General features: G+C 39.7%; 1 protein-coding gene across 1 annotated transcript in view; it reads left to right on the plus strand.

The window, feature by feature from the left end:
* Positions 1–22,823, plus strand: part of si:dkey-112m2.1 (transmembrane protein 132C) — a 162,441-nt gene that overhangs the window by 90,430 nt on the left and 49,188 nt on the right. The window contains exon 4 of the mRNA XM_005451342.4: positions 2,649–2,792. Within this exon, the coding sequence (XP_005451399.1) occupies positions 2,649–2,792 (144 nt within the window). The remainder of the gene's footprint in view (positions 1–2,648; positions 2,793–22,823) is intronic.

The following is a 22,823-nucleotide window of genomic DNA, read 5'->3' on the forward strand; positions in this document are numbered from 1 at the left end:
CCCCTTTGTTTTTTATTTTACACTTTTTTTTTATATTGCACTGAGGCAAAACCTGTATAATTCCTTACAATAAACTGGAAGTTGGAGTTAATGAAAAACGATATACAATTTTGTTGCGGGCTCTATAGTGAGTAGAAAGTGGTCCTAAAAGTGTATGAAGGTGATTCAGCCTATACTGGTGGGGCTGCTAAGCTGGAACTACTGGCATCTGAAAACATATATACATGCATGTATATTCTATTCAGTGTTGGTTTGCCTGTCTGTCACCCAGTTTGGTCCAGCAGAGTGAAAAATCTCAACAACTGTAGGCTGGATTGTCATGACATTTGGTGCAGTTGAGCTCAAAGGAGAATTCTTAATGACTTTCTGCAGCACCGCTATTAGATTTCTGGTTTTGAGTGAAATATTAGATGAATTCCAATAATATTTGAAACAGGCATACTTCCCCAAGCCCCAAAGCCACAATAGTTATCCACAATAGCTGGTAATGCCTTACCTAATCATCCAGGGCAATTACCAGATTGAAATACGTAACGTACAACACCTGATCTTACAGGATGTTTGCAATGTGTTTTTGTATTCTGTTCAATTTCCTGCTGTGTAAAGTGTATTAATATTAATGCACATAGGTATTTCTTTCAGTATGCAAGAGGGATGTAAGAGTGGAAGGTGTGCTGACATGTTATTTGGACTATGGCCATTCTGGTGTGTCATTTCTGAGCCTCAATCAGGTGGAGTTGAAACCTGTCTTTTCTGACAACCTCATCTCGTCTGTAAATACTCATCCCACTGATGCACAGTTTCATGGAATTAATGAGGCAGCTTCATGTGCTGATGCATGTGAAAGGAGAGCTCCCTTCAAATTGCTTTCCTTTATTGCCTCCCCCCCCCCGCCCCTGTTTGTCCTCCCTCCCCCAGAAATCACATTAGCCAAACCAATCTCATTTACAACATGCCATTTGTTAATTCAGCCCCCTGCTCCGACCCTATAGGAGATGCTTTGTTTTTTACGTCAAAGAGTGGATGAATTTCAGGAAAAAATAGAATATTATAGTAAGAAAGAAAGAACACAGAGAGCACATCGACACTGTAGTGGAGTGTAATTCATCAACTACAACGTATTGATTAACTGATCATTTACTCTGAAATGCAGAGCATATTGTAAAACTTAAGTTTGGCCAACCACCCCCCTGTAAATGCAGGTATCAGCATAAACAGACAAATCAACTTGTTGTTCAAGTTCATTTTGCACCAGCTATAAACTGATGTGGAAAAGAAGGAAAATGCAGTGCATTTATTCTGTGAAATTGGAGTTTGAGATGTGATCAATGCAGCATACAGAATGCTGCATGAAATTAGTTGATTATTGGTCCTTTTGTAGTTCTCTGTCAGTGCTACATCTGCTTGCGAGTTTGTGGTAATTGCCGTGCTGTGGCTAAGGTGACGACTTGGAAACAGGGGGGCAGACAGCAATCAGCTGTCTCCTCCTAGTTATTGCCTGCGCCTTCCACACCAGCGGCCTTTATCTTTGCTCGTCAGAGGCAGCGACCAACACAAGGCCAGTTATTACCGCAGCAGCGACCATGATAAGATCAAAGGAGACTGGTTGAACATGGAAGATGTAATGACTGTTCTCTTCTAAGCACTGCTTCACAGAATGTCATGTCATCACCCCCCCGTTAACGTTCATGTTTTTTTTCTTCCTTTACAAGTCTTTCAAAGATGCAGAATGAGGACAGTCTTCAATTATTTTGATGTAGGGGGAAAATTACCCAGCGCTCAAATTTTAGTGAATAAAAATGTTCTTTTCACCTCACTTTTTTTTTTCTTTTTGTTCTCTGGTGTTTTACTTTAGAGCAGCTTTCACATGCCATCTATCTTCCTCTTCTGCTTCCCATTCTACTTAATACATACGGCTGCATTTGTGCCAAAGGTTTGAAAAAGAGTGGCTTGGCATGTTGAAAAAGAGCTGGAAGTAACTTCATGTGACAGATGAGAATGCAGAAAGCAGCTGCTGACATACTGGAAGAAGGGGAGGTCATGGTTTCTCACTATCTCAGTATGCTCCCACAGACTGTGACCATGAGTAATGGAAGCGATTGCAGGGGAAAAAAGGGTGGGACGCAGGTAGAAGTGGCATGGAAGCTGTAGATACTGGAGAGGGAAAAAATGGCCACAATTTGTCTGAAATGGTGCTTGGTGCCAAGCTGTTGCCCTTATTTTTGTTTGCAAAACAAGACTTGCCATACAAGACACTACAGTGTGTTTGCTAATTCTGTTTAACTTTTGCAGAATTTAATTTAAACTCACTAACCCTGACTCCTTAGTTCAGCTAGCATGCCATCTGTCATCCTGGTGTTACGACTGCTAATAGAATAAATCTGACTTGTAAACTTTTTCAAGCACAGACCATCCAGCAGCGTTCGACGCCTCTTAAGTGTTGTGCTTAACCTTTTCAGTCTCTAATGTTTCAGCCGCTGATTCTTCTCATTTTTTTTCCGTTTTCCTTCTTCCTAATTGACTGTTAGCTGGAGTTGCCACGTTTTCTTCCATATACACACACACCACCATTGTGGGATAGGCTCCATCCATTCCTTGTCATGCTCATGGATGGATGGACTTTTGACCAGTATATTTCTGTGTTTCAGGGTCAAGCTGAAAGATGGAGTGGCGTTCTTGGGAGCTAGAGCCAGTAACCCAGTTATGTGGACGGTGAGTCAGGATGTCAGAAGTGAAGGTCACAGAGTTGTCACCCTGCACTGCCACAGGAAGGAGAACAGCTTCAGTCAAAGGTCCGTCTGACTCCCTCCTTCTACTGAATTAATGAGTGTGTGACTGAAATAATAACCTTACATCCCTGCTGAACAACCAAACAGCAGCACCCCGCTTGGTTTCTCAGGTGCTGAAAGAGTGATTGCAAAAAAAATGAGTATGAAGGAGAACATGATTCAGCATGGGAAATATTAATCTTTGGCACTGCCATTCATGCAGGTTCTCAGCTAGTCCCAAGTGTAGTCAATGGAATGAATTGTTAGAGGAACATAAAGTCTAAGGTAGGCTTGGACTTAAAGGATAATTTTGGTAATATCTGATATTTTTCTTTCTGTCTACATACCATTAGATACTTAAACGGATATCTGAACATGTAGCATTGTAACTGCACATTAAAGTCATTCACTAAAATACATATACTTTGCCTGCAAATGCAACAAAAGCAAATGTTACACTTAAGTTCATCTTCAGCACGTTTTGCATAGGTACAGTTTTTTTTAGAGGGGTTCAGGTACTGAGCACTTCCAAAAACCTCAGGTGACTCTCAATTCAGTATTGCACTTAAACCCACATACATAGTCACACCGAGCATCTCAGCACACTACGCCTTCTGTGTACGCACAGCTTATTGAAATCCACTGTTACATAATGCAGGATGCGTTAAGTATCAGTCAAACATGAACAGTCCTGCTATGGGAAACCAAATGCACAACTGAAAACGGTGAACAACAAATATGGTTTTCCAGTTAACATCTTGTACTATAGCAAACTTTCAAGTCTTATAAAATTAATTGAATGTCAAGTATACATACATTACATTAAGCACAAGTTATTTAGACTTTGTTTTACTGCAGAGACCTCTCAAGATTTCACATTGTTGCAGTTTGGTACTGATACTTGATCCTTTGCAGCTTCTATCCAAATGTCTATGTCTATGGTGTGATACTCTAATAACAAGCAGAGGAAACTAGTGTTACATTTAAAGAGGATTCAATAAATATTAAAGAGCTGTTAGCATAAAAATCAGATTTCCAAGACAATAAGATAAACTGACACAGATGTGTAAGTATTATTGGACGTGTTAAAAACATTTCTAGATTGTGAAACCTTCATGTGCTGGTAACTAGTAATTATGCTACACTTTGAAAGTGGTTATCACGTAAAGTGTATATAAATGTTATACAGTTTATTTGCTGAAATCTTGCAAACCTCTAATTTACAACTGTACAATGCAATTACTTAAAAGTATTTACAAGAACAAACTTAGTTAAAGTCATTATGTGTCAAAAGGATTTAAAGCACTGCGTGTAGGTGATTGTTGCTCAGAGGTCGCTGTTTTCAATCAGTGAGTGATAACTGTGTGCGTGTCTCTGTGCGTGGCAGTCTACAGTACTTGACATTCACTTCTGCAGCTAAATGGCTTTAGGAAAAGACAAAGTAGCTCCACACAGGAAGTGACACACCCCACTGGCTGGGTTGTTATTTCCTCCTGGGTGTCAAGGTGACGGCAGTGATGAAAGACAAGTCATCTATCATTTACATGTTTCTCTTTCACAGCCCTGCTGAGGGGAAGATACAGTGAATTATACAGGACCGCTCAAATCAAGGTCATACATGTTGACTACGTACTGTACCTTGCAATTCACCACTCAGAAAAGACTGCCTTGAAGTATTGAAATGACCACGACACTGGGCTTTCAAGTTTTTTGGGGTTATTCATCAAATTGAGTAATGTGGAAAATCAGTAACTTATTTAGTGTTCTGTTATTTACTACACATGTGCATGAACTGTAATTAAGAAAATCTCCTCGAGGGTTGTAAACTGGTAGACGAAGCTGTCATGGTTTTTTTTTCTATTTTATTGAAAAGGTAAAAATACGTGGAATACATAAAAAAATAAAGATGTGTAAATAACATAAAATACACAAATCACAGTATGTTTCGTCTCCTGAGCAGGGGGATCCTATTGTCCACTGTCTCCCAGAGGTTTTTCAAATAAACGTCACTGGTCACAATCCCAGCTGGCGGCCTGGGACTCCACAACAAAAGAAAAAAATATAGAATAATTTTCACTTAAATACTTGTCAAAGGAGTTTGCAAAGAAAAGCGTCTGGACTTCTTTAAGTTGCTTGAAGACGTTTCACTTCTCATCCAAGAAGCTTCTTCAGTTCTAAGGTCAAATGGCCGAGAGTCCCAGATTTAAACCCAGTGGGAGTATCCCCCCAAGGAGGGACAAAGGACCCCCTGGTGATCCTCTAATCACATGCGCCAAGGTGTGAAAGCGGGTGTGGGACCTAATCAGCCAGGGTTTCGGGTGAGCCCATTGTGAAACCTGGCCCCACCTTGTCATGTGAATTCCTGAGGTCAGATGGCCCAGGATGTGAGTGGGCGTTAAGGTGTCTGGAACTGAAGAAGCTTCTCGGATCAGAGGTGAAACGTCTTCAAGCAACTCAAAGAAGTCCAGACGCTTTTCTTTGCAAACTCCTTTGACTACGATGACCTGGATGACTGAGAACCTTCACAGACATATTGCCGTACATTTTGGGAGGAACACCCTTCAACTGGTACGGGAGTATGAAAGGGAATCAAGGAAACTGGCGGATTATAGGAGCCACCTTCGTTTCAACCTAAGATGCAGACAAAGTAGAGTTGTTCCTAAGAGCTTGCGCCTTGGATCCACTGTCAGGGGCCACCTCTACAGGACAGCAGTCCATCTGCATCTTAAGGATAAAGGTCACTCTTTCGAGGATGCCAATGTTCACATTTTGGACAGAGAGGACAGATGGTTTGAAAGAGGAGTAAAAGAGGCCATCTATGTCCACTGTGAGCGACCATCTTTGAACAGAGGCGGTGGTTTATGACACCAACTGTCTGCCATCTATAATCCGGTTTTGAGTTCCCTCCCCAGACGCCTTAACGCCCACTCACATCCTGGGCCATCTGACCTCAGGAATTCACATGACAAGGTGGGGCCAGGTTTCACAATGAGCTCACCCGAAACCCTGGCTGATTAGGTCCCACACCCGCTTTCACACCTTGGCGCATGTGATTAGAGGATCACCAGGGGGTCCTTTGTCCCTCCTTGGGGGGATACTCCCACTGGGTTTAAATCTGGGACTCTCGACCATTTGACCTTAGAACTGAAGAAGCTTCTCGGATGAGAGGTGAAACGTCTTCAAGCAACTTAAAGAAGTCCAGACGCTTTTTTCTTTGCAAACTCCTTTGACTACGATGACCTGGATGACTGAGAACCTTCACAGACACACTTAAATACTTATCTAATCATTTAACTCTCGTACTTGCTTTTGACATACTTTTTCGTACTCATCAGTAATATGTTCATAGTCAGGGAGATATTTTATTTGACTGCATTGACTAAAAGATATCGGCCAGATGTCCGTCAGCCTACTTTGCTGAGCATTAAAACAGAATCAGTAGGAGAGCTTCAAAGATATATACCCAGAGGATGATGGTGGGGCAGTTCGATCTCAGTAGAGAGTTTGTGTGTTTTGGTCACTTCATCTGCCCACTTTCATTGGAGGTCACGAAGCAACACCACATTGCCTCCAGCAGTGTTCCCTGTCTTTTCTTTTACACATTTAGCTTTATTCTTTCCAGCTGTTACAATCTGTGTCATTGCATACTACTGTCAGTAAAAATTTTAAACATTTGGTGCCTAATGGAGCAACTTTAATCCACCAGTTGATTAAAGTTGGAAAGTGTATGCAGATCTTCCCACAATATTTATTTTGTGCCAAAGCCAATGAAATACCAATGTCAGTGCACAGGGGAGGTGAGTCCAAGCAACAGTCAGTGCACAAGAGGGGTGAAGAAGAGAGTGCAGGTGGGGTGGGTGGAGACGAGTGTCAGGGGGGATTTGTGACAGAAGGATGGCAGTGAAAGGAAATGTTTACAAGATGGCTGTAAGACCTACTATGATGTATAGTTTGGAGGCAGTGGCACTAAAAAAAAAAGACATGAGGCTGAGCTGGAAGTGGCAGTTAAAGATTTTCACTGGGAGTGACCAAGATGGACAGGATTAGAAATGAGTATATCAGAGGGACAAATCAGGTTGAGCAGTTTGGAGGCAAAGCTGAGATGGTCTGAAAACATGCGGAGGTGAAATAGTGGATATGCTAGACAAAGGATGTTGTTATGTAGCTTCCAGGTAGGAGGAAAGACCACAGAGAAGACTCATGGATGTAGTGAAGGAGGACATGCAGAGGGCAGGTGTGACAGAAGAGGATGTGATAGGGTGAGATGGAGGCAGACCCCTAAAGAGAACAGCGGAAACGAGAATTAAGAGATTAAATGTAGTATAAAACCTTGCAAAAGTTATAATAGCGAACACAGTTTTTAGGGAATTTAGATGAAAGCATTTTTCCCTCTTAGGTAATGAAAACTGACAGCGTGGCCACAAAAGAGGAAGAGAGAGATCTCTGCAGCGCCATGATCGATTAAAGTCAAAGGTGGACTTGGAAGCCGTTTGGAGAAGGAACAGATAGTCGTGATCAATAGAGATTACAGAAATAAGCAGTAACTGTTAATGTGTTTACCCTAAACAAGTAGGGTAGTATCATGAGGTCTCAGGTCCAGTACATTTCAACTTACCATGACAAAATAGCTGATATACATCAGATCTTAATTCAGTTTAAAAACATTTCTTTTTCTTTAGAAGCACATAAAGTTGGCATCAAAGCATTCAAACAGTAAGCAATGTGCTTATGTGCAAACCACTTCAGACTAAAAGTCACATTTTAATCACACGTTCATACATTACTTTGTTCAATATATGTTTATCCTTAGGTTTATCCAAATGAGACCAAATCATCATGACCTGAGCGAAATCCTTATGCGTTATGCACATCAGTAAGGACTAAAGTAAAATATCACAGCGTTATAGTCACAGGGGACTGTATGGAAAAAGTTTACAGATCAAGTTTAAAAAAAGTACATCAAAACATAACTTCACCCATTTGTTCAAAACCAATAAATTGCATAGCTATAGGAAATGTTCCTCTCACTGTGTTCTATTCAAGCCTTGTCTTCATTTCTGTTGATCAATGTAACTCATTCATTAAGGTTCTTCTTTTTTGGTGAAAAAAGAGTCGGTCTTGATAAGTGTTAAACTTCTACCTGCTCCTGTCTGGATAAAGTACGTACAGGTGTAAAATTTAAGACAATAACCTTCTTCATGTGAGTTGGCAGTACTAACCATTGCCCTGCCGTGCTGCCCAAAGCAGGTTGATGTGTTAGAAAGTGTTTCTTGTTTTGATTTTAAGAAAAAAAAAAGTATTGATTCAGTTTCTCTTCTTAAGGTAAGAAAAAAAGAGCAGCTGTGGAGCAAATAGAAAACCCTTTAAAAATATCCTGTTTTTTAAAAGAATTTCAACTTGAAGTGACGCTACTTGATGTACATAAGCTATCATACTTCACCAATACCATAAATTGATCTTTTTTTCTGATAAGAACTAAACTGTACTTGTCAATCTGTGCAATAATCTGTGTGATAAATCAATTTTTTAGTTTATAGGTTTGTATGTTTTTGTAAATCATCACTCAGCCGCAGCAGTAATCTTCATACTTCAGTTCACCTCATGTTCCCAGCTTTTCACAACCCCTTCAGCCACTTTTTGAATGTAAATCCCAAGTGTAAAACCTATGGACATCACTGCTTTGTAACTAGGTCTTACTCTCCACAGCAGGGCTCTCTATCTCCAATCACTGAGCGGGAACAGTGCCACTCTATGTTCATGAAATGAGGAAAAAGTGCCTCTAATTTACCTCTGAGTGAATATATTATTTGTAAATGTAACTCACAGAACGGTTTTTATCTGTATTTCTTGTATGCTCACTTTATCACGGATATAAAACTGCATATGAGCTCTAGTTTATTTATACTTTTTTGTTGTTGTTTTGTTTAAATTGACCTGTTGGCTAACTCAGACTAACTATGTATTGTTTTACTACCACAAATTTGTCCCCATTACTAGGAAATGCAATTTAAAAATAAAAAAATCCCTTTTTTGTAGCTCTTCTCCATGTATTAATATATTGTGTATTGATATTGTTGCAGACTCTGTACTGTATGAGTGAAAGAAATCCTACAGAGAACTGTACCTGAGTTAAGCTCAGTCAGCAACAGTTTCCTATACAGTTCTACATTTTTCTTTAGAAATACAAACAGCATAAAGTACATCCAGCATATGCAATGCTTTCTTTTGCTGTGTTTTAACAAGTGTACAAAATGACTTAGGTACTGTATATTAAGATTAAAACTTAATATTATATCTGCACTAATTGATATGACATCATTTGTGAACAACTAAACACAAAAAACCTCCACTTTATCTAGTTTTTGTGCCTCATTTAATTTAAGAGACTCTGTTGGCAAGATTTAACTATGAATAGATTGAATTGAGTGTTCAATCAGTGACCATAAAATATACTACCTGATCTAATCACTAAGAGATAAATGCTGTGTCATCTGCCAGTTCTTTATTCGTGTGTTTTTACTGATAAATTGGATAATAGCTATTTTTTTGGCTAAATTTATGCGTGTTGTTTTTCTCAGTAGCCATTCTATCTGGAAATGTAGTGCCAAGTTTGAAGGTGTTTGGATGAGCAGTGTTTAAAGTAACAAACAGAGAGAAATTAAATGTCACTCAGTGTCTAGGTTAGAGCGAGGACAATGACAACGTCCTCCACATAATCAACGTCAGAGATTACAATATTGCTTCGCAAAGATGGATGCACACTGTCAAAGAACAAACTGAACAAGCTTCCGATAAAAACCTTGTTCATGATCTTCTGGTATGGGAGCATTTTACAAGGTGGGTTCCTTTAGTATGTTTTTACCCCTCAGTGTAAAAGTCTGATGTTGTCACTCTGCTGGTTGGACTGGTGGGGCTGGCAGGCTAGCAGGTGGCGTGGACACCCAACTTTGTGAACAACTCAAGAATGAAGCAATGTAGGAAATTGATACCACAGGTACATCTACTAAAAATCTCAGACGAGTTCGAATCTCTCTGACCTTCAACTCAAGATCAAGATCAGAGGTCAATTTTTCTGCTTTCCAGAAAACTTGAAGTTGCTTTCCAAATATAAGAACCAAAGAATTAATTGGACTTAAGCGCTATACATGATTGTAAATGCCAATAGGACATGACACACAAAAAAAAGACTGATCCCTGTTTGAGGGATACACAACTATACGCTGTTTAAGTAATAGTGGATATTTTCATACAAGGTGCACAAGGGTGGAAACGACATCTTCAGTGTTAGGCTCTCACATCTTTGGTTTATCCTGTGTGGCATGAGAGAGCATATGAGAGCTGCTTCTCTAATTAGTTACTTATTAAGTCTTTAGTTTAGGGCCGCGGGTTAAAACTCATTGCACTCCTTGGGGTGTAGAACTAGGCTGCTTGACGTTTCCCAGGCTGTGTGGATGGATGTGTTTGTGGAGAGAGAGAATTCGGGGAAAATGGGCTGCCACAGCAGGGTGAATCCAAAACTGTTTGTCTTTAGAATAGAGGCACTGATGTTGTTGGAGCAGGCGGGATTACATTCATCGAAGTGTTGAAAGACATTGGCAGTCTGACCCTCTGAGACTTCCACTCTATCTTAAACCCACTGTTTTTAGACTCCAGCACCTCAGCATCTTTCTGGGTTTTCTATGGTTTCAAACCTGGAGATTAAAAAAAAAGTGTGTTTAGTTATGAATGACTTGTGCCTCATACTTGATTTACCTGTTTTCATGGTCTTCAAATTTCTGGAGGTTACCAGCCTTGAATGTCTCCTTAAACAATTCTTCAAGTTGCATTTGTTGAGGTTTCTCAGAAGAATGGTACAGGCATCAGGGCAATTCTATTTTAGACTGTTAACACATTCTGCTATTAAAGCAGAGGAATGCTGTACTGTGTAGTTTAGGGGGTATAAACAAAACAACACAACTGAATCAGATTATCTGGACAGATGAAATGGTCTTACTTAGAGATTTGAACTTAGAGACATCTATTTCTTGCTTACTGTTTTATTTTTAAGCTTGTACGGGTGACACCCCCACCCATTTATATCACCAGAAATGTACTCTCGTCATCTGTTTCTTAGTTTTGTTTTAGTCTGAGGGCATAAATGAACGTCAATTTATTTCACAGAGTGAGTCAAGAGCAGCAGCATGTAACCACTGCTCGGTACGGCAAAGAAAAACAGCTTCAAATGAATGCATTGCACAGACTCTTATCAAATCAATTGTGTTGGTGAAGTATATATACAGTACACACACACACACACACACACACACACACACACACACACACACACACACACACACACACAAAGAAAATGGGGGGATTTCTTCATCAGTGATTTCCATGACAGAATCATAGCTGTTTTTAATGCAGTGCCCCCTGGGGGCACAACCATCACGGGCATCTGGTATTAATTTTCAGCTTTGTTTGTTGCACACAAAGATTTTTCTTGATTCTCTTTGGAATCTTACTATGATATTGTGTGCTATAGATGATATTTAAAGTCATCATAATTTTACATTGCAGAACAATTTCAGAATAACGCTCTTCAAAGACTGAGTATGATACCTGCTCTTATTGGTCTGTTTATCTAGTGTCAGGCAAAAATTAAATGCAGAAAGTGAAACAAGCACAGAGAATATCACATACAAAAACAAAGTATTCTGTTTTTAAAAAATGTCAAAGCCCTAAGCAAGACTGTTCCCCTCTTAATGGATTTTTGATTAACTCTGAGGAGAAATATTGTTTTTCCCTACTATGTTATGTTTTCAGTAGCGCTGAAGTGTTCAGCTTATGCAGGTTTGTAAAGATGGTGATCCTACCAGTGTTCGCCAATCCACATGGAGATTTAAGCATATACAAGGTTTTGACAGTAGAACACAAAATTACCTTTTTTATGTTGGATTTCTTTCCCATTTAGGGGGTGGATGGATTCGTTTTATATGTGAAATGGCATCATTGCCAGTGACCACAACAGAATGAGTAAATGTGAGTGTGATGGAGTGGGAAGATGTGCGAGCCAACATGTTACGTAGGTCAGGAGGTCTTTTGTGCACCACATGAGGGTGCAGAGAAAAACACTGCTTAAGTGCTGGATCTGTATCAAGAATGTGTCAGCTTTTTTTTATTACATTTTCTGAAGCTTTTGAAACCGCTGAATATTGAAATGACAAACAAATAATTCTAAGTTCAGTTCCTTTTCAGTGGGTAGCAGCAAGGCTTTCAGTTTGTGACAGGTAGGGAAAAGAAGTAATGATGCATGTTTTTATTCAACCCTGTGTATGTTCTTTTTGTCTGACGTGATTTTCCACAAACAGTGCTACAGAGCAATATACATAACATATCAAAAACTATAATTGTAAAATTAAAACAGTGACATTTTATCAACTTGTCCACCTCTGCCTCCTCTTCACCGGGCCTGCAGTCTAGTCATCCTCTCTTATCCACCGTCCACACTGCTCCGCCTCAGTCTGCAGCCCTTCAGCTCCTCAGCTCTGCTCCTCAGGCCTCAAATCTGTCCGACTCGGTTGCTCTAGGATTTTAGTTTTTATTTCCTTAGATTAGTACTCAAGACTCTGGTTTTCACACTGTTCTGCACAGCCAGCAACCTGCCAGGCTCTCTGCTCTACCCTGACTTATGACCTGTTCGGTCCTACCCTTTAATTATTCATGTTTTAGTGAACTGCCTATTTCTCTATCAGTCGCATCTAGCTACCTCTGGCTCCTGTCATATCAGCCTTCATATCAAAAAGCATGTCAACAATATGAATGTTGACTGCAGCATTTTACATTGATTTCTATGGAGGTCAAACTGACATCCTTGATGGTGCTCAGCTTTTTTTTTCTCTTTATCCCACACACCCCAAAATTCACTGCGTGATAAACTCATTTCAGGAAAAGTCATGAAACATGAGATTATTGGATGTTATTGTAATAGAGTTACTTAATTCTAAAATGAAAAGGGGTCAAAATGACCCCCTTGGTGGTTCTACTATTATGGAATACCTGCAACATAGCCTATGATCTTTTCCAAACAAAGTAAACATTATTTTGATGTCTGTCATTTGAGGTGCAGCAGACAAATTCACTGGTCCGGTGACTGAAAATCAGTTCTTATTAAAAGAAAAATCTCCAATTTTATCTTCCTTCAAAGGAAAAAAGATGACACACAGGTTATTCAGAGTGCTGATGAATGAAGGTCCATGGTCATATTAGATAGGATATCATATGATTGGGAGATGAAAGCATCTCACTAATGCTGCCTTCTACAGATAGTTGGACTACAGACCAACTTCACAAGTCCGTGCTTTCACAGCAGGGTTAAAACCTTATTTGAATGAGGTTATTAATCTGAACATGCACACATGAAATGGAGTTCCTGACTAGTTTCATTTTTTTTTTTTTTTTTTTTTTTTTTCAGAAAATTTTATTCATTTTTATAACCACTGGTTAAAACTGTACCATTGAACACTTCATCAGAGTCATGAAGTTAGCACAGGAAGTTGAAACCACACAGCACTATTCAATGGATGTTGAATCCCTATATATTCAGGCAGGCACCCCTTTGAAGGGTGCCTGCTAGCTGCCATGTTCTCTTTAAATTAGACTTCAATGCTACAGTACACAGTTTTGGATGTGTAATCACTTCTATTTTCTATTATTATTTATGGGAATAAACTTTTTACCCAGTACGCGTTAAACTGCTGAAGGCCTTTTACTTATTTTATACAGGATCAGATGCTTTGTTACAGGAATTCCATAATCTTATGAACTAGGAAAACATGTTTGGTTCACTGTTTCAACATTAATTTCATAGATTTACAGCTAATTAAAGAAAAAACTAAGGCCATTCTTTATAGTGCGAGCTCACAGAAACTTTATTATTCACAGTGAATGATATCGTCCAACTTTGCTTAATAAATATTGTGTGTCCTATTTTAATTGAATTAAGTAGCTACGCAGTTCCAGTGATTACTCTTGTATCCAAACTGAGGCCCTGGGATTTTGCTATAGACAAAACAGAGAGCGATAGATACATAGAGAGAGAAAGAGTTAATAAAATCATTTTTAAGAAATGGATAATTCAATATCAATCTGAATGCCTTGCTAAAACCCACTCAAAAGAATCTCACATTCTTGATATGTATCTAGTAAATAAGAAGTGTTTTTCTCAGCCTTCTTCTGCTTTTCTAAAAGGCCGTCTAACCTATTTAAGATGCCGTCTTCCCCCTCTATCGCCCTCACATTTCCTTCATTATGTTCAGCTCTGTTCCCTCTGAAAATTACTCTTGTGGTCTCGTGTGTCAATTCACCCGCCCTCTTATGGGAAAAATACAACATTAAAAGGGTAATTTCATGTTCTACTGCCAGTGTCATAGGCGTGCTTAAATGTCCACGTGGATTGGTATACATTGGTTAGACGAGGAGATCTTGAAAATCTCATATAGCTGAACACTGCAGCACAATCAGAGGCAACCTTAAATCTAGCCCTGTGGCTATAAATGCATTTCAAGGTATTATTTCCACTCTCGGATATGTGGTGGAGGACGTTAGCAAGAAGGTCCTGGGTTTAAATGTCCAGGGTCCCTCTGTATTGAGTTTGCATGGGTTCTCTTTGGGTTCTCCAGCTTTCTCCCACAGTCCAAAGACATGCATAGGCTTAGGTTAGTTGGTGATATTAGATTGGCAACAGGTATGAATGTGAACACGATTGATTGTCTATATGTGTTAATCGTGCGACAGATTAGCAACCTGTCTAGGATGTAAACTGCCTTTCATCCTATTACTTGGGAAGGCTCCAGCTCCCCCAACAACCCTTGTAGGTGTGGCTAGTTTTATACGTTATTTACAAAAGTTTCATTATTTTCTAAACACAGCTACTGACATTTTTAGTGGTTGATATCGAAATGAACTAAGACATGCTTTTTTGGCGCATTAAATATCGGTGCGCTTAGCAATAAATTGCGTGTTGCAAATGATAATAAATCATTTTCCGTGCATTTTTGAAATATTCTGTATATTTTGCATGGTGCAAAATGTCTCTTTTTGTGCAACATAATCAGTCCCACCTCATACATGCAATCTTGTCACTGCACTTTCTCTGTAAATACCAGCAGCACTGGGTTTTCACCAACACCTGTTAGCAAGTCGTAAACTTAACAAACAATACACACACAGAGCAAATAACCTGTTTGTTGTGCAGATCAATATGTTCTCATAAACACATTTTGAATGAAAAAACTGACACTTAAGCAAAGTCATGCATTTTTGTTTATTGACCAGTAATACGCACACAATCCACATGCTATGCATTCCTAGGAAAGTAAATTAATTGATAGAGTTACATTGAAAGTAATTTACAATGGAGTTGTTCATTGGTAGTTATGTGATTACTGCGCCTACACTGCAAAACCAGTGTAATCTATTTAGTTAAGTTGAACGTCTCCTCGTACGTGACATTTGTTCATTGTTCATGGTTTAGTAACGGTGAAGATGCAGTCCAGTTTGTTTTGGATCCTTCTCCTTTTATCTCATCATGTACTGCTTTAAATTATTATGTTTAAATTCAGACTTGTAGTCTGTGTGTTGTAATATAAATAGTCTCCCGGTATAACATACGATGTGACTTTTGCATAAAAAGTGTGTCAGGTCTTTATTCAGGCTTGACAGATGTAAAATTAGAAGCTCTCTTTATCTTAACTAGTACATCTCTAAATGAGGTTATGTGCTTTGATATATGCAAAACTACACGATGCTGTCTTAATGTAAATATTTACAGAGTCCCGCCTGTACTGTATGTGTACAACAACGGGCACTATCTGAAACACATACCCAAACAAACATCACAGAAGAAACAGAACCCTCCAGCATTTTTTCACCTTCAAAGTCTATGGGATCATGACACATGCCACCACATTCAATTTGTCTATTGTTGCTAGAGAGAACCCCTGCTGTAAGTGTGGAGGAGTAAGGTTTAACCTAAAAGATTGACAAGACAGCCTTACAACACCTACACAATGATGCAAGCCTGCAAACCAAAGTTCTTAGGGCCGCTATCTACAAACAACACGTCTCGAGTGAGAACGCAACGAGACACCGGGATAAATGGAATTAAATTCGAGCCAACAATGTGTGCTTTACAGTGTGTGTGTGTGTGTGTGTGTGTGTGTGTGTGTGTGTGTGTGTGTGTGTGTGTGTGTGTGTGTGTGTGTGTGTGTGTGTGTTTCATCATGTTTGCACTTGTTTCAGCCATTTAATGGAACTTATTTTAGGGGTAAGATTACAGGGAAGTTGCACAAAGAGTCTCAGTGTACTGCTGAGCCTTTGATGACTCCGCTCAGTGTGCAAACTCCAGTGTGAAAATAGGTTAAAGATTCAAATTGTTTTCCGACAGTTGATGAAATCATGTTTTAAGCATTGCTGAAATCGAGGCTTGTCATTCTGTGTTTGCCCCAGCCATCTGCTGGGGAATGTGACATGTGCCTCTAAGGGTCTTTATGTGAAACAGAGGAAGCAAGCATCGTTGAGGCGAATGGCAGACTTGTTTTAGACTGAAATGATTAGCATACTCGGTTCCCAGAAAGGAGAAAATCACAATTCCCGTATTAAAAAGTCCATAAAGGTTTGAGATAAAATAAGATTGCCTCTGCTAGGCATTCCTTTATCGCTATTCAAGACGTCACGTGAGTCCTGTGAATCACATATGGTGTATTATTACGCTGGGATGTATGGATAGTTGTGGACCTTAGGGACAGTAATTGTATATCGACTTTCCACTGAAACATATAATGACAGGATCTCATCATGTTATGTTGTTGATGTGGTAATGATGAATTTGACTGTGTGAACGTTCTTTGTGCCTCAGCAGTGTTATGGCTCCTTTGATGGTAGCATTTCCTTATGGGTTGTAATATTTGAAAAATTATTGGATGAAATCCCCTGATGGCTATTTTCTCTTATATAAAAACAATCATATTCTAACATATGATTCACACATATCATATTCTATAGAGGACACTCCCAGCAGCAACACCATGTTGAAAGAATATGAACAGATAAATATTTAGACATCCATCTGTCTAAGATGACTCTAATGCCTAAAATAGATAATAGTTTATCTATCTTATCTCGATAGACGAACATCAATCTCAATAGAGAGGAAACTATGCTATAAAATCTCAATAAAAGTCTCTCATCTATCAATCTAATTTAAATAGGTAAGAAGATAATCATAGACGACAAGGATCGAAAAAATACACGGAAGGTTAAATGATCCTTGTATTGCATGCAGTCTTCAATCACACATAGGTTACTTGGGGCCAGGGTTTTGAGCAGCCCTCTCTGTTCCCCTTATATGAAAGCTGCGCTGTATATATAATATTGTTACGCAAGCCTAAGTGACCCTGAAACTGCGTGTACATTTTAACACAATTTGAATGATTGTTCTCATGATACGGTAATAATAGCCTAAAGCCTTGTCAGGAAGGAGATGATTGCGCCTTCTCCTGCTCATCACTTCTTCTCTCCATCCCGATGACAGATTCGCTCACTTTCTCTGCGCCTGATATGAAATGCAAGCCACTTATTGTGTGACTTCTCTTATGTAAATCCTGTCATTAGAAAATAGTAGACATTTGTCATTGGCATACGCCATTTTTTATTTTGAGCAATATTGTCATCCCACACTGGATATAATGATAATATTCCTTACGTACAATTTTAGAATTTGTGTATGCAAAATAAGGCTGCAGAGTTTCAGTTTGGGAATATATACATATACAAAAGCAAGAGTTTGCATAAAGAACAGTGTGTTTATTCACCAGTGACATTTGACTGGACCTCTGCCTATGTAAATTCACATTGTTTGGGTAAGAGAGTGTGTGTCTATAAGCCAGCTCCACTCCATGCCAGCGAGTTGTTAGTAGCTGGTGTAATTGACAGAACAATGATGAGTGAAGATTGAGCGAGAAAGGAGTTCAATATTCAGTTCTCCTGCTTTCACGAGAAGAGGTCAGAGGGCCTCGTGCTGTTCTTTCTGATTGCACTGAGCTTAGCTCACATGGCGAATGAACAAATACAATCAATGGCCAGACCAAGCAGGAGCGGTGGGACTGCATTTACAACTGGAGTTAAATCAAAGGTCCCTTCAGTGCAATCTGATTACAACGAAGGAACTCTCAATGCATCAGCAAGTCGCGTGGATCTTAATGACCTTCCTGCAAAGGGTCTATCGTAAGCCACGTAGACACTTATTTGTGTGTTTTTGATTAGGTGGGAAATTTAAGGATTGGATACCATTACAAAGAGCCTTGGAGGAGTGTGGCAGTTTTCACTATTTTTGTAATGTGCCCAGTTAACAGTGGATAAAACGGTATCCTCTACTGTAAAAGGCACTGCGGAAAGATTTAAGGAGCTTGTGTAGTGTGAGACAGATGAAAAATCCAGTGTAAGGAGGAGATAAGATGCATTTATGTGTGTAGGTGTGTGTTTGTGCATGTGTTTTCTTCCATGTCCTTGGATATGCGAAGGGTCTTCAAAGTGCAATGTTATAGTTGATGGATAGGGGAGACGAAGCAATTACCCTCCCAGGTGGTCTAATTTGTATGTTTGTGAACCGCTGTTTTCTTCAGCAGGCTTATCGCAGGTACAGGTAGCTCACAATTTAGTGTGAAAAATATATGAATACGTGCCACGATCCTTTTAAGCAATCATTCGGATATCGTTTTGTACCTGCCTTTGCCCATAGGGTCACTAATGCATTGATAAAAACAGGCTACCTCTCTTACATTAACAAGATCCCTGCCGTGGCCCAAGCCAGACTGTCTGTGAGATTGTTAGCTGTATCTGTAATATTGACTGTTTAGAATTTAATTTACATGAGTGGCAGATGAGTCCTATGTGTTGCTGGGCTTTCTCATGCTTTAATCATTAAGACTCCCTCCTGAGTCTAATGGGATAAAAATAAAAACACAAGTCCTATTTATTCTCTCCAATCTGCCATCATTAATGGAAATCAACATGACAAATGCCACTAATGAAATATAATTAATTAAATCTCAGGGGAATGATTTATGCCCCATCCTCGTAGAAGCACTCTGCCTTCTCCTCCATCTAACCTTCTCCATTAACCACTTAAGACATGAATTTAGATGTTTGCTGTGGATTTTCTCATACCCTTGAACTACACTATATCAGTGAACTACTGCATCTGCCTGTGTGAAGTAAATCCTCTGTGATTGAGCCTTCAGAGGCTTTGAATGTGGCCTTGACTATGCACCAAAAAACACTGATGCAGAGAATCTGCAGGAGAAGAGGAAGGAGGATAACTTCTTCTATTATCTGTCTCTACTGTGCTCCTTTATCATTTGTTTGGCGCTTGCATCAATTTCAGTCTTGTCAAGTTAACACTGGAGTGCGTGACTTTTACTTTTATGTCGGCTACATTCAAGCCCTTGCTAAACAAGTTGCACACAGTGCAAATTAATCAAGCCTTTTTCTCCCACAGAAAATGACTCCATAGCTTATTTCTGCAAACTGTTCCCATGAACTGTACTTGTGTTTCTGAAGTTAAGAAACCCATAGCTAGGGCTGGGCCATATTATACCATTCACGGTATACCGGTATAATGTTAGGCAATGATAAGAAAATGAAATATTGCGATAGATATGGGTAAAACGTGCATGTGCAGTGCCGTTTTCATACGCACATGGCGGAAAAAGCATGGCGGCGATGGAGAATGAGAAGGGCGAAAGCTGATCGTTGAATGAAATGGATGAACCAGAATTGGTTTGTAAAAATGGTGCAACTTCAGTGGTGTGGAACTGGTTTGGCTTTCGTTCGTCAGATACACACCAAAACACTTTTTTTTTTTTTGTAGAACAAGCAAGCAGGCCGTCGTTATTACCGCATTTTTTGGACTTTAAAGTGCTTTTAAAAGGCTTTAATTTTCTCAAAAATCGACAGTGCACCTTATAATCCGGTGCACCTTATGAATTCCGATTGTGTTTACTGACTTCAAACCGATTTTAGGTGGTACACGGCGCTCAAAAATCTGTTAAATGTTTTAGTGCGACTTTGGTAAGCTACGAAGGTGCACCGCTTGATGGATTGTCAGAGCATTACGGCTACCATAGTCAGGAGCCTTGCAGAGTAACGTACTGTGCTTCAACATAATATTACCGTATTGTGTGTATAAGGACCCCAAAATGGCACCTGTTAAGAGACATGCATATGAAGCGCACTTTAAACTAAAGGCTTATTCAATTTTCAAATATATATATTGTGATAAATATTTTTGGCCATATTGCCCTGCCCTACCCATAGCTTCATCAGCTTTCATCAGGTTGTCCACCGTAGCAGTGCTGTTTTTCTCATTTTTGTGCCTAAACTTAACCAAACAGAAAGTAAAAATCAAACAAGTGAAAGTTTGGTCCTGGATAAGACTGAAACTTCAGACTTCTGCCCCAAAATCAGCAGTGGTTTCAGCAGGCTGTGGTTTGCGTGTGCTGAAAATGGAAGCAATCAGAGACAGAGCAGGATAAAGCAACGCCTATAGAAAAACCTGGATGCATTCAAGCAAAGTTTCTAAGGCTCCAGATAAACTCAGCGTTCAGAAGGATTATAGTCTCAGAAAGAAAACTGTTGTTGGCAAGGACACGGATTACTCTCAGTAGAGCTTTTCGTCATTGGAGAGCCCTGTGAGAAGAGAAGTGACTATGAGCAACACAGATATCACCTTAAGGCTCTTTAACAGGTTGGTGTTTGTGAAATATTTGGGGCGGGATCCGCCTAAATAAATTATTATTGTCCAGACAACTGTGGAAAATTTCACTGTATATTGTATATCTCATAAGCCCACATGTTAATGTTATTGCTTTCACTACCAATCATAAGCCCTACACTGCAGGTTTTATCAGAAACCCCAAATCAGATCAGGCATGCTCCTTGAACTCTTCCTGGAGTGTTAAAATTCAAGTTAATAGAAAACTTGTGTAAAGATCTTCATAACATAACCTCTTCCTGATAGTTTAAGAGCATATTTATTTAGGAATGAAGAATATACCTCATTCTGAGGTCTCCTCTTCTCTCCTAACGAAGCTTTGTAGTTCCTCAATCTGACTTATCAGCAACCAAAGCCAGGGCTGGTGGGGTGTTGCCCACAGACAAGCTGGAGATTGGCCATGGAGCCTGGTGGTGTTTGATAAGGCAGGCCTATTGGCATTGGGACCCTAGGCTTAGACCCTCTGATCCACTTCATCTTCTAATAAATCATCCTCTGAAACCTTGGCCTCTGTTAATGCTTTAGAGTTCTCTTTGAGGTGGTGCAGGAAGATGTCAAGGGATTTCCAGCACACAGCCCTACTCCAACTTAAACATAGCATATGGAGTGAAGTTAGCAGACCTCGTCCTTTTTCCACTTATCATAAGGGTACTCAAATTGCCATGTATCCCCAGAATTCCCAAAATGTCATTTAAAATTCAGTGGGATGTGATGAAAGAGTGAGAAAAATTTAGACAAGCTTGAAAAGTTGTTTCCCGTGAACTACAACCTTTAAAAAAGCAGAATGTACAGGATGGGGGGAGGAAAAAAACCCCTTTATATCTCGTTCTCCCATCAAATGCTTCTCTTATCCAGAGGCAAGGGTTCTGTTTACTTGACAGATTAATGAGGCAGGGGAGAAGTAGTAAGGGCCCAGATCAGAAAGGGGTCATTGTGGGGGTCAGCATTCTTATTAACCCTGGCCAGATACACCGATTCAGTTAAACTCATCCAGGGAGCTGTCTGCCTGTTTGTTTATGTTTGTGTCAGGCGTGAACATTCATGTGCGTCTGTTGCCAGTGTTTACATTTGTTTGTACTTCAGAGAGCGTGTATGAAAGAGAGACAGAGTGGGAGATTTGTGGCCAGAAATCACGCAGGTGGTTCAAGGTAGCATAAAATATTAAAGCCTGCCTTTGAAAGCATGCACTGCATACAAGTTGATGATGCATGTAAAACCCTCAAGATATAAACAAGATTTCCACTTTGGTATATTTTAATGAGAGAGCAATACAAACCAAGATGTCAGATACGTGGCTTACTGCCACTGACAGTTTGTTCAACCATTTCTCTGGCATGTACCGAGGCAAAAAATGAAGAAAACAGAACAAAAATGCACAATTTCCGTCAAGAGCAATTAATGCTGTGTTCATATTGATTTCCTGTGTCAGATGCAGCCAAACAAGTACAAAAAACACAACAACCCAAAAACAGTCTAATGATGACCCATGAGTATAATAAAATAACCCACAATGGCACTAATACTACTTTGAATGAAACATGGACTTCATTAGAATTTACAAGTAAACAAGGCTAGGACAAAGGGCTCCCAAAAAAGTCTACAGCACTACACCAGCGGCACAGTGCTGCCATCACAGACTATACATTTAAACACAAATGACTCAATTTCCACAAGTTTTTTTTTCTTTTTTAAAAACCACTTTAGGGGGGGTATTTATTTTTTGGTGGGTGTTTATTTATAAGGTGTAGATGTGATGAGCAAAAGTAAGAAAAGAAAAAGTGAGGGTTGCATGGCCTTTTATTCACTACTTTGTCATGTAATCGGAAGGTTGCAGGTTCGAGCCCCAGCTTGGACAGTCTCGGTCGTTGTGTCCTTGGGCAAGACACTTCACCCGTTGCCTACTGGTGGTGGTCAGAGGGCCCGGTGGCGCCAGTGTCCGGCAGCCTCGCCTCTGTCAGTGCGCCCCAGGGTGGCTGTGGCTACAACGTAGCTTGCCATCACCAGTGTGTGAATGTGTGTGTGAATAGGTGAATGACTGGATATGTAAAGCGCTTTGGGGTCCCTAGGGACTAGAAAAGCGCTATATAAATACAGGCCATTTACAGGCCGTGTGTGTGTTTGGTTAGCATACAACCCGAATTCCTCAAAAGTTGACATTCTGTGAACAATGCATGTAAAACAATGCAGTGATTTGCAAATCTCACAAGTCTTTATTCTAAACACATCAAACGTTTAAATGCCTT

This window comes from Oreochromis niloticus, linkage group LG7 (genome assembly GCF_001858045.2).
Source record: "Oreochromis niloticus isolate F11D_XX linkage group LG7, O_niloticus_UMD_NMBU, whole genome shotgun sequence".
NCBI lineage: Eukaryota > Metazoa > Chordata > Actinopteri > Cichliformes > Cichlidae > Oreochromis > Oreochromis niloticus.